The sequence below is a fragment of the Chiloscyllium plagiosum genome, unplaced genomic scaffold (genome assembly GCF_037043375.1).
Source record: "Chiloscyllium plagiosum isolate Xiang-an unplaced genomic scaffold, Cpla_swu_hap1 HiC_scaffold_20, whole genome shotgun sequence".
NCBI classification, from domain to species: Eukaryota; Metazoa; Chordata; class Chondrichthyes; order Orectolobiformes; family Hemiscylliidae; genus Chiloscyllium; species Chiloscyllium plagiosum.
In genome coordinates, this window is record NW_028270158.1 from 81849246 (window position 1) to 81866048 (window position 16803).

Here is a 16803-nt window from a genome sequence, read left to right on the forward strand (position 1 = left end):
AGCGAGAAAATAATGTGAGACTTAATTTAAATCCCATGGAGGAGTGACGAGTTTGGACACATTTATAAAATTATTCTACTTTCCTCATGTTTATGGCTACATTAATGCACGCTGAACTTGCAAAAGTATTCCGAGCTTTTAAAATACAATGAATAGAAAAAGCTGAATAATTCCACTAAATAATTTTTAGAGGAGTCTGAATCACTTCTTTCCAGGAATTAATGAAATTAAATATCTGCATTTTACAGGTTGCAGCCCGCTGTAGTATTTGACACAATGTGTCTCACAGTGACATACTGGGCTGACACTGCAATTATAATCAATACTAAATCCCGTCCAGCACCCATTGTTTGAAACGAGTCAATGTTTACTTATACAGACTACCTAAACTCACACTTCTGTATTAGTTCTGTGGGGTATTGTGCAATTATTGCTGTTTAAATTGTAAATTTAATTCGCAAAAGTGTGATTATTATTGTAGCAGTTGGTGATTTTGAGAATCAGCTCATGCGTTACTCTGTGAAGTATAAAACATTATAATAATTTAATAAGAATGATCAGTATCCATTGTACAATTATAATGTGATGAAGATTTATCGCGACTTCATTTTGACAGTAGTTCTGAATATTTAGAATAATGCAGGTTTTTGTTTGTTTTTATGCAAAGTCAGATATTGTGTGACCCAGTCCAGAGAATGTAACGCTGTGATTATCTTGATTACTGGGGCCAAGGGACCATGGTGACGGTGACTTCAGGTAAGAATGTGAACTTTCTCAGTGACTTTATTTTTTTGCTAACGTTCCATTCATGCGAATAATTCCTGAATTTAAATGAAACTTAGATCCTGTGCTGACCTTGGTTTGGTTCAGTTTGATTTTTCTTAAAACTGACAATAGAGTTACATTAAGTCTCAGAAAATGACTGAAGTAGTGGTGGCGGATTCAGATGCTCAGTGCATATTTTGTTTAAAACTCAGATGGGCATTCTGTGTGGCTGACTTACTTGAAACACCTAAAGTCTCTCAATCAGTCAGTTATAAGCAAAGTTTAGTGACACCCACTATCTGTGAGTTTTATTATCGACATCAAATGCTAAGAAACTTAAAGATGTTGGAAATATCACTAAACAGGATGAAAATATGTTAATTTATTGAATATATTCCCTGGGTGCATAATGCTCTTACCATGATTGCATTTTGTCATTTGATTTGTTAATTTTGTTGATGACAAGCACGTTGGATACTGTCATGGAATCTTCTTGCGGTGCTGCATTTCATTCTTTGGATTGGATGCTGAATATGTTTTATTTGCTTCTGTTGAAAAGTTGATTGGGTTCTGACTTTGCTTTATTTGATTGTGTTGAAATGAGTTGATCCATCTTGTGGAATTGAACTGCGCTTTCATGCTTTCAGTAATCGGTATTTTCTATTAGCAAAACAGATTGTCTCTCTGGATGACTCTCAATTACGAATATCTGTGAAGAGCTTTGTTTGTACTGAATCGTTTCTGCATTTGTTAAACGCGGGGCAATATTTTTTCTGATTGATTGAAAACACTATATCCGTTTGTAACTGTCTGAAGACCCACTTAAGGCAGAAACACGAAAGTGTGAGAAATGAAAAAAAACGACGACTTTTTAGAGTTTTTTTATGTACACAATCTCAGTTCTCATTTTAAACTAGTTAAAGTCTGTTTTGAGTAGCCTCATTCAAAATAAAATTTGGGACGAAAATCTTAAGCTGCCGAATTCATCAGATTTCATAATTGAGACTAACTTATCATAACATTCAATTATAATGTTTGTCCATTGAACTAATTTTATTTTGACCTTAAGGCGATTAATCAATAGATGCCTTCAGCTGCTCTACTGTGCACTGCACAAGATTAACATGATCAGAAATACTATATAGGTTGATAACAAATTGACTTGTTGCCGAAAATGTTAAAGCTTTAAGCGTTGTTCAATAAGTTATATCAGAACCAAGGCAACTGTTATGACTTTGTATTTCTATTTGATTTAATTATTCGCTTGTGTGATGGTGAGCAGTTTTGATGGTTTCCAATTTGTGATACTTGTTGTGAGAATACATTATGTTCTTGGTTCTGTTGAAAATGTTTGCAAAGAGACAGTTTTGCTGCAAACACATCATTGATCCTCAGTGTTGTGATTTGGTAATCGTTGTTCAGTTGATGAGAGAATGTGCTTTGGTAAAATTAAGCTAATATATTGTTGAAGCTGTTTTTGATTTCTACATTGCTTTAGATATGTTTGCATGGTTGTTGATAGTGAACTGCTTTAGTTTCCTCATTCAATGCAATCAGCATTAGAGTTGAACTTTCATTAAACCTAATATTAGGTGAAAGGCAAATCGCAAAGGATTTGGAAATGAAGGGAAACCAGATACGTTAGGGCGCGAGTTTTATTTGAAAGTAACAATTGGGACTGGTCTAATCCAAACCTTAAATTCAAAACTCAGAACTCAATTTTCTCCTTAAATCACAAGCTTGTCTTGCAACAGTTTACAAGTCACAAGAATTACAAATAGAATTTCAAAAATATAATGTTCTAATTCTTCTTGCGATTGGGCAAAAATGCCATTCCTGTGATATCATTAATCAAGAATTAGCTTTCAATTCCGCTGTCCCCGACACACAGGTTTCCTGGCTGGAAGAGATCGTTGGAAAAGACGATTAAGAAATTCTGCTCCAAATATTTCGATGCAGAACAAATTGATTTCACTGAATTGATCAGTTTTTCAGTTTAACTTGAAATGATTAATTCTTGTACATCTGATTAAATTAAATTTACAGGATTAAAAAATGTAACATTAACTGAGTGATTTAATCCATGCTATGTTTTAAGTAAATAGATACATTTTACAACAACATATCAACTGAAGAGTCATTCATTAGGAAACAGCTGCTATAGTCGATTATGTCACCAAGTCTAGATTTCGAATCAATTAAAATAATCCATCATCAACTCACCATGGGAATAAATAATGCAAAATCGGAGATTTTAAAGATTCCCTTCGGCCCAACAAGTCCAAACCTGCGCTGAGCAACCACCTAGACACGTTCCCCGACATTAACCCCTAACAGTATGGACAATTCAGCTTATCCATATCGCCGAACCTGCACATCTTTGTGACTGTGGGAGGAAACCTGAACATGTATGGGAATGCCGCCCAGACATGGCGAGAATGTGCAGACAGATGCCCGAGGCGGGATTTGAACCGGGATTCCCTGGCACTGTGAGGCAACAGTGCGAACCACTGAGCCACCGTACCACCCCCTTAATGTGCCTGTCCATGCTTTCCGACAGTTGCAGAATTCACAAATTTAGAGAAGACAGGAGCTAGAGGGTAGTAGAGCACATTGTGTATTTACACACTGAGAATAAAGTAATATTCATTTCAATTAATATATGGGGCGATTTTTGTATTGTAGCAACCTGAATGAGATTGTTCATATTAGTTAAGTGTTGATGACCATTTATTTCGACATTAGTTAAAGCGGGGAATGCAGACAAAAACTGTTTTCAATTCATATATATTTTTTTTAAATCGTTCTTTAGAAAGAGGTATCAAGGAAAATAACTTTAGATTACTGTGGGCGGCACGGTGGCACAGTGGTTAGCACTGCTGCCTCGCAGCGCCAGAGACCCGGGTTCATTTCCCGACTCAGGCGACTGACTGTGTGGAGTTTGCACGTTCTCCCCGTGTCTGCGTGGGTTTCCTCCGGGGGCTCCGGTTTCCTCCCACAGTCCAAAGATGTGCAAGTCAGGTGAATTGGCCATGCTAAATTGCCCGTAGTGTTAGGTAAAGGGGTAAATGTAGGGGTAGGGGTAGGGGTATGGGTGGGTTACGCTTCGGCGGGTCGGTGTGGACTTGTTGGGCCGAAGGGCCTGTTTACACACTGTAAGTAATCTAATCTAAAACTTGCCATTGCCAAGCACGTCTGAGAGTAAATACTCGCACTAATGTATCCAACAGGCATGCATTTACACAATGGAATGCAGTATTGGTTTTGAGCAGTGCGTGCAACATTTACAAAGTTCAAGAAATATTTTAAGAATATGCAGAAATAATTTAGAGAATATTCTATTTCCGTCGGGACTGTGCTTCAATTGGTGAATTGGTACACCTCAATAATTTTCTTATTTACAATCGAGTAAGTTTATTAAATCAGTACGTCACTGTGAAAACGTTCTGAGAAGCATTGATGCTTTCTCTCTGGCTAGTCCCTATTATGAAAGTTAAATTACAGTGAATACATTTGATGTGACGAATTGAGCAGATTTTTCTTCTCGGATCAAGACTGTTGTACAGTGTGTTCCCGTGTTATCTCGACCGAGTTGTCAGCTGTTCCTGACCAGTTGTAAATTGACCGGTTCAGACACCTGATTCTCAGACAGTTCAATTTCATGTGGTGCTTCAAAACCGCTTTTGTCTGCCACAGATTAGGCACCACAGAATTGATAGACCTGACTGAATTGTTACAATCAGAATAAACACTTCAGTAACAAAAGTCAAATTGTAAGACCCCTGAAGTCAGTTGTTAGCAATGAACGATATATCATTCAGTGAGACAGAGGGAAATATGCTGCATATTTTCTTTGTGCCTCTCTTGTCAGTGACGCATTTCGTGGCACAATGTAGAATCAAATTATTAAGAACTTATTGTCAGCATGTAATGTTACTGGCAAAGGTGATGTTACACTTCAAAAGATTCTAATCTATTTCAACCTAAGCAGACCATCTGGTGCAGCAACATACACAGGATTAAGAGGAAGGGAGTTCTGAGTTGAAATCCAGTGACAGTAAATTTATGGCAGTGCAAATCCTAATTTTATTCGTCTACAGTTCCCATAGAGCTTGAACAATTCGGAATTGCTATCAAAGCATTCTTGGATAATTGTTGAAATGCTATTTTCATCGTGTAAGCATTTTGTAACAATCCCTGGTTGCTGAAATTCTTGGTTAATTATTAACAAATTTGTGCACTCTCAAACCGGTGGTCTGTCTTATTGGAGATTGGGTTCAGATCTGGTATAATGTAGTGGTAGTGTCTCTGACTCTGAGACATGTGAATTGTGTACATTTACAATGTGTTGGAGAGGAATGTAATACCATGTCTTTTCCGGTTAATTTGGTGGAAAACACATTGAGTTCTTTCAGTACGATTGGAAGTCCACTCAAGAGGCCTGTGAAATCGATTTAATCGCTGTCCAGACTTGGGCCTCAGGTATGAGACAGAAGTTTGCCGGTTTGCAGCCTTTTTTCAAATCAATATTTGTTCACAGGCTTTTGGGAATTGCGAGCTGGGTTAATAGTGTAATTCCTCAAAGAAATCCGGGATCTTGGCTTGCTGTTCTATCAATACCTTTTATAACTATACCACAATTAATTATTTCCAAAGCATATTTGATGACTTTAAGTTGGAGCAGTTTTCGTTTGTATCAAACGATTACTGTGAGTGAATTTGACTGTTCAGTCTGGTGGGATTTTGCTTGAATCCAACACTTTGGTTGTAGCTTTTCAACTAGTCTTCAACGGATATCTCAGATCATCCAGTATATCTTCATATAATGCTTTCCCAACAGAAGTCAGGTAAACTTAATCACTGTCTAAATCAATAGGTATAAGTTCTCGTGCGGGAGAATATGAAAACAATTTGCTGAAGGCGGATCACTGCACTTGAAATGTTAAGCTTCCTTTCTCTCCACAGGAGCTGCCAGACCTGCCGCTTTTCTTCAGAGAATTCTGTTTTTATTTCGGATTTCAAGCATTCAAAGTTTGTTGTTTCATATAAAATGTACTTGATATGAAACAAGTTGTTCAGAGAGAAAATATATTTTACCAAATTGTGAATTTTCAGAAATACTTAATACCACGTCATCGTCGAAAGTGAGTGATCTCATGTGGAGCCATAATTTCAGAAGAAACTGTACGATGAAGTAACAACCTGTTCCAGAGGGCAATGGCTGCTGTATGGAATTATTGAATCTCTACAGTGTAGAAACAGGCTATTTGCCCCAACAAGTCCATACCTACCCTTTGAAGAGTATCCCACCCAGACCCATTCCCCTACCCTTTAGACCGTACATTTAACGCTAATGAATACATCTAAATTACATATCACTGAACACCACGTGCAATTTAGCATGGCCAATTCACCTGACCTTCGCATCTATGGAGTGTACTTGGATGGGAGTTATTCTGACCACTCAAACAGAGAATATCAATGCTCCTGTTCCAAATAATCAACACGAATTTTTAAAGAATGTTTTTAACAATTAGTTTGTTGAAATATTGTATTAAAAAGTGTCCAGCACCTTTGCTAGCTGAATGAATGACAGAATAATAGGAATATATGATCAGGAATAAAGCACTCAGTCCCTCGAGCTATTCCATCACTTACTTAATACATGGTACATCTGCGAGCTAACGTTTGATTAAAACTCTTTAACACATCTGATTAAGAAGCAATAACGATCCCAGATTTAATGATTCAACTGCACATAACAAAGGAAGACACCATTTCTTAAAGATATTTGTGTGAGTATGCAATGTGACACAATGAGGCTGTAATTAATTACTCGTGAAAATAAGTTATTCGTTTCTGGCAATTTACAACTCAATCATCCCAATCGTCAGATCCCTTTAATTTAACATTATTTTTCTTTATTCCAGGGAAGTATAATGTATGATTGCCGTCCTAAAAATGAGTAAAGCTTCTTGCCCATTAAATGATTAAGAAGTAGTTCACTGGAAATACAATCAAACGACACAAAATTAAACTATTAAGCACGTCATCTTTGTGTGGACACGCAAGCGCCAGAATAATCTTCATTTTTTCTAGTAGTTATTTGCATCTGTAGATAGGCGTGGAAATGTTAGGCATTTTACATCTCCTTGAGAGATCAGTTGACTTTGGCCTCCGTGACTTTCTGACATTTGTGTGGTATTAACATTTTCACAGCTCTGTCAGGAAGTGAGTTCCATGGCTGTGATACAGAAAGAGTAAAGGGGCAATGAAAGAATTGCAAGTCAAAATGTAGTAATATTTGGAGGAATAGATAACTGTCTTACCCACACGCGATAAGATTGAACCCTTTTGTGTACTGTTCAACTAAAGAATGAACCTCTGGATTTCTCTGTCACAGAAAGGGTTTGAGGACAAAACATCAAATGATTTCAAGAAGGTGATAGTTTTTTCAAGCGTTGAAGGAAATAATAGGTATGTGGGGAAAAAGTTGAACCCTGTACAATATTGGTTGAAAATTGTGAAAAAATTGAATGGGGCATGGTTGTTAAGTTTTCACATAACAGCAAAATTGGTTCTATAATTGACAATAAAAGTTATCTAAAAGTACAACGAGTTCATGATCATCTCGGCCAATGGGCAGAGGAGGAGTAGATAGAGTTCAGTTTCAACTCAATATTACTCATTGCATTTTTGGAACAGAAATCAGGAAACAGCTTAAAGTGAATGGTAGTGCACTGGGTCGTGATGTCGAACAGAAGCACCTGGGGATTCAGATACATAGATTCGTACAGAGTTAATGATATGGCAATGGGAAGCTTGGTGGAACATAGGGACCTGAGTGATCAGATACATATATTGTTGAAAGTGGTGTCTCAAGTAGCTGGCGTGTTCAAGAATGTGTTTCCAAAATGTGTTCTCATTGCACAGAGCATTGAGTATAAAGGTTGGGAGTTTGTGTTGCAACTGTACCTGACATTGGAATGAACTGCCGGAGGAAGTGGCAAATGCAGATCCAGTTACAAAATTTCCAAGACATTTGGACAGGTAAAGGCACTGAATAGATCTGGATTGATATGGGCCAAATGCCGGCTAATAGAATTTGTTTAATTTGGGAACCCTGGTTGTCATGGACGAGCTGGGCCGAAAGGCCTGTTTCTGTGTTGTATGTCGCTCTAAATCTCTGACTTTATGGTGGAGTAGGCTGCAAGTTGGAAGCTGGTGATCTCGTGAGGAGGTAGGTTGGTGATGTGGTAGATTTTGAGCTGATAGGCCGTGAGGTGTTGGGTGGCTGCTGGGTAAGCTTGCATGCACCTAGTCTGGCAGGGTGGCATCAAAGCAAATCATAATGGTCACAAGGAAATAACTTGGTCACATTGTGCTTGGTAGGTGAGGGGTCGTTTGAGCAGCAATGCAGGGTGTCTCCCCGGTGCCAAGATGGTTAATTGAGTGGCCAGCAGGCTGCAGGGCTGGTTAGGTGAGAGCTGGGGAGGGTGCGGGGCTGGTTAGTTGGAGGTGGGCAGGGTGCCAAGCCAATTTGTTGAGAGGTCAACAGGGTGCAGGGCTGATCAGTTGTGAGGTGGGGAGGGAGTCATGTTGGTTAGTTGAGTTGTAAACAGGGTGTCAGACTGGTTAGTTCAGACATTGACAAGACGTCAGACTGGTTAGTTGAGAGGTTGGCAGAGTGTCGGACTGGTTAGTTGCAAGATGTGCAGTTTGTCAGACTGGTTAGCTGAGAGGTGGGCAGGCTGCCGGGCTGGTTAGTTGAGAGGTGGGCAGGGTGTCGGGAAGTTTAGTTGATCGGCTTAGCAGAGTGCTGGGCTGTTTCGGTGACAGAAGGTTACTGTACTGATGTGTCAAGTGGATATGATGTCAAAATGTAAAGTTCGGAGTGTGGCGAAGGGCAGATGGGAACAGAGCTAGGATGCAATGTGCACAGGTTGACTTGGGTAAAATGAGAGGTCAGTGGTGAAGGTCTGAGGTGATATCTGGGGGAGTGGCATCCTGTCAGGGGTTGTGAAAAGTCTGATATCAGGACGAGATTCACCAAGGACAAGGTACAGTGTAGAAGGAGTGGAATTGAGTGAAAGGAATCGAGATTACATTGTCGTCCGGAATATGGATTGCCTTGAATGCGTGATATCTCTTGCAATGAGGGTCATGTGTTCCGAGAGTGAATGAGCGTGTAACAGTATAGGGGTTGTCAATGTGAGTGGAAATTGAGGTTGAGAGAGAGAGTCAGAGCGTTGGTTAGTCTGAGAGATTAGAGTTTTACTATGAACTGCTTGTAAGTGTAATACTTATTGAAGTAAAAGAGTGCTTGTTCATTTCTCGAATCATATTCACATAAATGCTCAGTTCATCTAGCTGTCACACTCCAAAGTCTCTGAACCTTAATGGTCCTCTATGTTTCAGAGGCCTCCAGAATTCAGATAATTGTCAAGTCGATCATTGAGCTTCCAGATAATTGGCATAATATCAGCTGTGACAGACATTCTCTCAGTCCCAGTGCGCTGCAACTGCCTTGTTCACAGAGAGGAGATTCTGACTGACATTGATAAGCGAGGAAGGGATACTGGACTCGAAACGTTCACTCTGCTTTCTCTCCACTGATGCTGCCAGTTGTTGGGTTTCTCCAGCAACTTCGGTTTTTATTTCCAATTCCAACTTCCACGTTTTCTTGGTTTGCATTTTGTGAAACGACTGTGCTCGTCACCTGCAATCCAATGAAAGTGTTGTTGGTGAGATTGTCTAACAGTTACTTTTCGTGGGATCAGGGCGTTCTTATTTCTAAGTTATATCGGAATGGTCAAGGTCGAGGGCATGTTTCTGAAGAGGGAACCAATAGATCATGATCAACGACTGATTGGAAACAAAAATAAACTTAAGGTATGCTGAAGATTTTAGCAGGAACACACTGGCATACATTTACAGCTGAGGAAACATTTAGGTAACCAATAAGGTCGAATTAACAGAAAGTAACTTGCTCAATTGATCATTCTATCCTAGAGACTGTATCTACCCCCACACTTTATGGACTTGTCTCCTCCTGTCAGCAACACAACGCCGACGGTTCTGTGATCTTTGGTTGTTTGGCCATGGACTATTCCCCTGACGTTACCAAGGTGACGTGGAAGAAAAGTGGGCAGCCAATCACGACTGCATTGAAGACTTATCCATCCGTGAGAAACAAGAAGGGAACTTACACCCTGAGCAGCCAGTTAACCCTGCCTGAGTCAGAAGCGGATTGCAGCAAAATCTCCTGTGAGGTTCAACACAGCGGGTCAAAGCAGAGCACTGGAATGCCATGTAAGTCTTGTGGGAACTGAGATGAACAGTACATCTGTGGTTAACATGAATAGGGCATTAGTTATAATACATTTGACAGAGCCATAGAGATATACAGCACAGGAAAAGGTCATTCGGCCCATCCAGTCCAAGCCAATCCCTAACTATTCCAGTTCAATATGTCCGCAATTGATCCATTGCTTTGTGTGACTTGGCATTTCTTGTATGCATCTAAATATTTCTCACATATTATGCGAGGCTCAGCCTCGACATGACTTACTGGCACTGAGCTACAGATTCACACTCTCTGTGTGATTTTGTTTTCCCCGATATCCTCCTGTCTTTACCTTAACCCTATGCCCTTGAGACATTGCTCCATCCATTAAGGGAAAATGTTTTGTTCTGTTTACTCTGTGTATGTCTACCATAATTCCAGACATCACAATCATCTTCTCTCTCAATCTTCTCTGCTCCAAGGAAAACCCCAGTTTGGTGAATCACATTTCATAATTAAAAACTTCAAGCCCAGGAAAAATCCTGGAATATCTCAACAATGCTGCCTTCTGTCTAATCACATTCCTTCCATAACATGCAGTCCTATACTACACACGATGCTTCATGTCTGGCTTAACCAGTATTTCATTAATTTCCGGTATCATCTCCTAACACCTAATGTAAATGTGTTGGCTCATAAAAGCAAATACCCTTCACACATTCTTAGCCTTTTTATTCCCCTGCCACATTACTATAAGGGATAGATGGGCATGAAATCCTTTTCAGTGTTCCACCATTCAAAACATAATACCTCTTAGTTTCTTCTGACCAAGTGCATCACCTTAGACTTATCCAGAATGATTTCAATTTGCCATTTCTCAGCACAAGTGGCCAACCCTTCTGTATCTTGCTGCAATCTAAAGATATCATGGTCAGAACCTGCCAACACGGCAATTTTCGCTTCATCTGTGAACTTACTAGCCAAATCTCCTGCAGTATATTCTAAATCACTTTTACATAATAGAGACATCAATAAATCAACACTGAATCCTGCAGTATAGACATATACTTCCAGCCACACAAACATCCTACAGCCATTATCCTCTGCACCCCGCCACTCAGCTACCTCAGGATTCAATTCGTCAAATTGACATGATCTCACCTGGCTCTGATCTTTATTATCATCTGGACATCGACTTATTTCTGCAAGAACTACAATCAAATTGCTCAGACATGACTTCCTGTCAATAAATTCGTGCTGATATTTTTATATTACTCTTCCAGACGAAGGTTAATTCGCCTCTCCATGGTTACAATGTCTTCCCTACTACTGAGTCTAGCTTGAGCCAAGCCTGTGGTTTCATTGTTTTTCCCTTCATCCGTCCTGCATAACAATACCACATTGGCAGTTTTGCCATATCCCCTGCGGCCAGGAATTATAAATTATTGCCAGCGACCCACTATGTCATCCTTTACCTGGTATACATTTTATCTGCCCTGGAAATATAACTATTTTTCATCCAGCAAGACAGCACATCACATTATCTATCCTAATTCCTGAAAAAAAATCACAACACTTCTCCATGTTTCCGATACACACATATCCCCTCACACTGGTGAACATCAACAATCTTTACCGCCCTTCTACCTTTCCTGCCTCGCTTGAAGACATTATATTTGGAATATTGAACTGCCACTCCTCCCCCTCTCTCAACATGTCTCCATGATATCAACACTTCCTCCTTTATGCCGTTAACTCACCGGCCTTGTTTATCATGCTCCTATCATTGAAATGAATGCTATCCAACATTACTATCTCACCCTCTGATTTAACTGGCCTATCATTTCTGTGTCTTCTTGACTTCCTTGCTGTGACCTTAGCATTACATTGTCATTATCACATCGTCCTGCTAATTGTACAGTGTTGATCTCAGCTTCTGTAACACTCTGCATAATTATGATACTTGTAATAGTAAGGTTAGTATCTATTAGCCATAAAAAAACTTTGTTATAATAGAACTGAATGTATTTGTTATCAAATTTGTCAGATAATTTATGCAATGTTTTTCATAAAGGTCCATTTCTCCCGCCAACTCTTCTTCTCACCGTGAGTCCCAGTGAAGAAATCGCAAGCAGCAAGTTTGCAACCATCATCTGTTCAATCATTGATTTCCATCCGAAGGAAATCTCCGTGACATTGTTGAAAAATGGCCAATCCGTGGATTCTGTTGTCTTCACGTCTCCTGTGTGTGAGGCGGATGGGAACTTCTCGGTGATGAGTCGGCTGACAGTCCCTTATGGTGAATGGTTCAACAGCGCAGTCTATACCTGCCAGGTCACTCATGGAGAGAACACTCAAAGTCAAAACATCACGACACCCCAGGGTAAGACATACATACGAGAGAACTAGAAATCATTTTGAACTCCGATGTGAATCAGATACACACATTGATCAAATTTAGTGAACAGCACTCAGGTGTATAGCATCCCATTCACAAACGTGTCATGTATTTCAGTTTGAGTGTTACATTGGCATTGCTCATAATTCAACATTATGTCAAATCAGAAAAGCATGTTTCCCTTTATATTGAAGACATATAGACAGTGAGCTGGATTAATATCTTTTTTAAAGTAGTTTGTTGGCTGACCACATTTTTGGAGAGGCAGAGTGCCGAATCCATACCTGGTGACTTGCTTAAGGATAAAGGGGTTGGGGTGGGGGAGGGGTGCCTGTCTTGTGGGGGCCGGGGTGCAGGGTCAGAGAGGTATTTCTTTGAAACATAGAACATGCTGAGAGGCCGAGATTGGATGAACGTGGAGTAAATGTTTTGGCCGTAGGCTAGAGTAGGACATGAGTCCATATCCTCGGAGTCAAAGGGTGCACCATTTGGCATTGAGATGGGGAAGAATTTCTTCAGCCAGAGGGTGGTGCATGTGTGGAATTCATTGCCGCAGAGGGTTATGGAGGCCAAGTCAGTGACTGTATTAAAGGTGGCGATAGATCGGTTAGTACATGGAGAAGGCTGGAGAATGGGGTAGAAGAACATACCAGCCTTGATCGAATGGCAGGGCAGACTCGATTGGCCGAAATGCCTCATTCTGCACCTTTATCTTCCTATCTTGTGGTCTCAAAATGACATGGTAAAATGTGCAGCGACCCTTTTTTCAAAATAGATCAAAATATGTTCAGTGCTTCATTTCCAGTTCAGGAATGACCTGTTGTCCTTGTGCATTGTACGTCATAGATTTTATCTGGTACTGAGCTCTTCAACTTCATTCATGGAACCAGGCCAAAGACCAAGTTGGTTGATCTGGATAAACATGACCTAATTGAGCCTCTTTAAGATACTCTCTGCCATTAGTGGATGTGGCAGGAGAATACATTCTAGTGGTAAGGCTACAGTAGGGATGAACGATCTAGGAATTTGAGTCAGACTGATTGAGCCCAGGTGAGGATGGAAATGTTCATGCAGTGAGCAGTGGAAGTCTGAATAATACTCGCGCAAATTTCCATCAAGTTGGTAGAATAATTTAAGACACTCGTATTTTTTTAGTCTTTGTTCTACTAAGGAATTCACTGTTTTGTTTTTAGATCTACTCCAAATTTGACAGGAGTAATAATATCTCATGGTATGTTTTAGAGAATGATCTCACACCAATAATGTTAATCATTTTCAATAACGATAAACATATTGATTAGAATTTCTGTTACTGATCACTGCCCCGTAACACCTTATATCCTCTGCAAATACATGAGAACAAAGACAATAATTATGATTGATTACTGTTTGCCCAAAATTCGGGATGTAATTTGGCATTCAGAATGCCCAGCAGCATTTGCAAGTAAGTTTTATGAACATAGAAATGAAGTCGTTATATTCAGATTACTCTTGTCACAAGTATGAATGGATGGTCGTTAGTGAGTGAAGAACTCTGGAAGGAAGGTAATTCCATGTGTTACGCCATGGTATCTTTGATTTTACTTTTTCACAGGTTTCACTTGTTGCAAAGCCAGTGTTCTTTATGAATGATTACACGGGGCATGTTATAGATAATAACAAATGTCTTCACAAATCAAAATATATAAACAACAGGAACCATCATTTCATCAATAGTTGGAAGCTGCCATTTCAAAGTGGTTTCTTCACTTCATGTGGGAGTAGCCTGAAGGCTCGGTGTTTTGATTCTAAAGAGGCATTTTTCATTGATTTGATTTTTGTTTCAGAGGAGTTAATGAGTGCCACGATTACACAGTTAAAATTCTACCACCGCCAGTAGAACAGGTCTTACTGGAGGCGACGGTGACATTAACCTGTGTTGTGTCCAATCTTCCTTCTGGAGTCAATGTCACCTGGATACAAGAAAAGAAGACTCTGAAATCAGAGATTGCTAACCAGCCTGGAGAAGATCCCGACAGCGTGATCAGCAAATTGAGCATTTCTACTCAAACCTTGCTGAGTCACTTTAGTTTTGAATGCGTGGTGAACCATCCGTATCTACCGACTCCTCTGAGAGACTCCATCCGCAAGGGAAATGGTGAGCGGTGAGATAAAAGAACAAAGTATTCCATGTGTAATCTAGATCCAGTTACATACAAGGCATGCTTAGATTGGCTCCAAATAATCTTTGCACCATGAAAGATGTGTCTGATGGCAGGATAGCTAAATATCAGATTGAGAACAGAATGGACCAAAGGTTGATCTTTTATGATTATAAGTCAAATAAAATAGGAAGAAACCTGGTTTGTGTTTTTAACATCAGCAATGACAAATGTACAGGATGTCTTAGTTGTGGGTTAGAAACATGGAGTCCACTTTCGAATAAAACTCTTTACTCTTAATGAACAGAATGGATATTATTCTGCTGGTTTAGAAAATGAGAGTGTATAAAGCCCAAATTTAAAAACAAAACTGGCATATTTTAATATGTAGTGAAATTGCAATGTTGATTCTGGATTTTTATAGTAGATTTATATTTGTTTCAAATATTCTGCAGGAGAAAAGCTACTGGAGCCATCAGTATCTATCCTACTGCCACGCACAGAAGACGTTTCCGCTCAGAGGTTTCTCTCCCTCACCTGTTTAGTGAGAGGCTTCTACCCCCGAGAGATCTTCATCAAATGGACAAACAATGACAAGCCAGTGAAACCCAATAACTACAAGAACAACGAGGTGATGGCGGAGAGCGAGAACACCTCCTTCTTCATGTACAGCCTGTTATCCATTACAGCGGAGGAGTGGGCCAGCGGTGCTTCATACTCTTGTGTGGTGGGACATGAAGCTATTTCACTGAATATCCTCAACAGAACAGTCGATAAATCCAGCGGTAAACCGAGTTTTGTGAACATTTCACTTGCACTGATGGACACTATTAATTCATGTCAATAAATAACTCAAAGTTGCTTTTAATAATTCAACAAAAGTAATAAAGCTTTTTTCCTCAAATTGTGATTTAAATATACAACCGTTTAATTAATTGTGTTTCCCACTTTTACTTATATTCCACCTGTAAAGTTAAGTTGGATTATTAACAGGTCGAGGACTCGTGACTTGTGCAGTTAATGTCCCCTGCTCAAGTAAACTTAGGATCAGAGGCAAAGTAAAGCTCACTCAGTGCCAGATTCTGCAAAGTACCTTAACCATCTTAAATTCCATTTAAACGAAATCTGAAAATGCCCAATTTCTCTCAAGTAAATACTACGAACTTTCAACTTTGTTTTTCTGATTCCCCGATTGCACATTCTCACAAAATTCATGTCGGCTTTAAACTGCCACAATGCAACAATTGCAACCGCAATCTTAAGAGACATTTGGCATTAGTTTTGATTGGAAAATGCCAATCGCAAACAGTGCAGAGTCAGATGAATATAACCCTTCATTCTGTGGAAGGAGGGATCTTGTACCAGTGCAGTGGTTGAAAGAATGCATCTTTATTTGCACACCAAAGTGACCCGAAAGGAAGGTTATTGTTGTTGAGCCGAGGTAGGGGGAGAGGGGAATTATTAATGGTCTGTACTCTTACTCACTCTGCAGAGTTTTCAAGATAGAAGTCCTCTGTAATGTAACCCAGTTGCTGACAGTACAGTCAGCTAGTTGTTTACTGTCCGAAGATTCCATGTTTCCATGTAAAATAATACCTTTGTGTCTGCCTAGTCCATAGTTTTGTCTGCGTTTTCTGGAGCACATGGGATAAATTCTGGTCTTCGAACATCTGACATAATTTTGCTTCACGTACAGAACATTTGTAGATATTTTGTAATGAGCATGTTCAGAAATGCAATTCTGCATATCTGGAGTAGTGGGGATTTGAACTCAGGTCTCTTGTCTCAGAGACAGAAATTCTTTCGCTGTAACAGAAGAGTTGCTCATATCGAGGGTCGAAGGGCCTGTTCTGTGCTGTATTGTTCTATGTCCTTCAGCATCTATCTCTCCACGACGATCAGAAATGTTCCTGACAACATCTGGGTCAGATATAAATGTTGACAATCCATAAAAACTTGAACAATAATACAAATTACTGTCTAGTATAAGAGCTGAAACAGTTGCAGAGAAATGCTCACAAATACACACGTAAAAACACATACACAGGCTCTCACCTAAAGACACATGCTTATGCACACACACAAACATGCACACAGATGAACTGTCACACACTCTTACATACACAGAGCCACACATGCAAATGGTACTTGAACACTCATCTAAGCTCCCACAAAAATGCACATACACAGAAAGAATAGCACATGCACAAGTG

General features: G+C 39.7%; 1 gene segment (V, D, J or C); it reads left to right on the forward strand.

The window, feature by feature from the left end:
- Nucleotides 1–709: 709 nt before the first annotated feature.
- On the forward strand, nucleotides 710–15437 carry LOC148146705 (Ig heavy chain C region-like). The segment is given in 5 exon segments: nucleotides 710–756; nucleotides 9778–10077; nucleotides 12126–12434; nucleotides 14281–14586; nucleotides 15046–15437. Coding segments are annotated over 5 exon segments (1326 nt in total).
- The last annotated feature ends 1366 nt before the right edge of the window (nucleotides 15438–16803 follow it).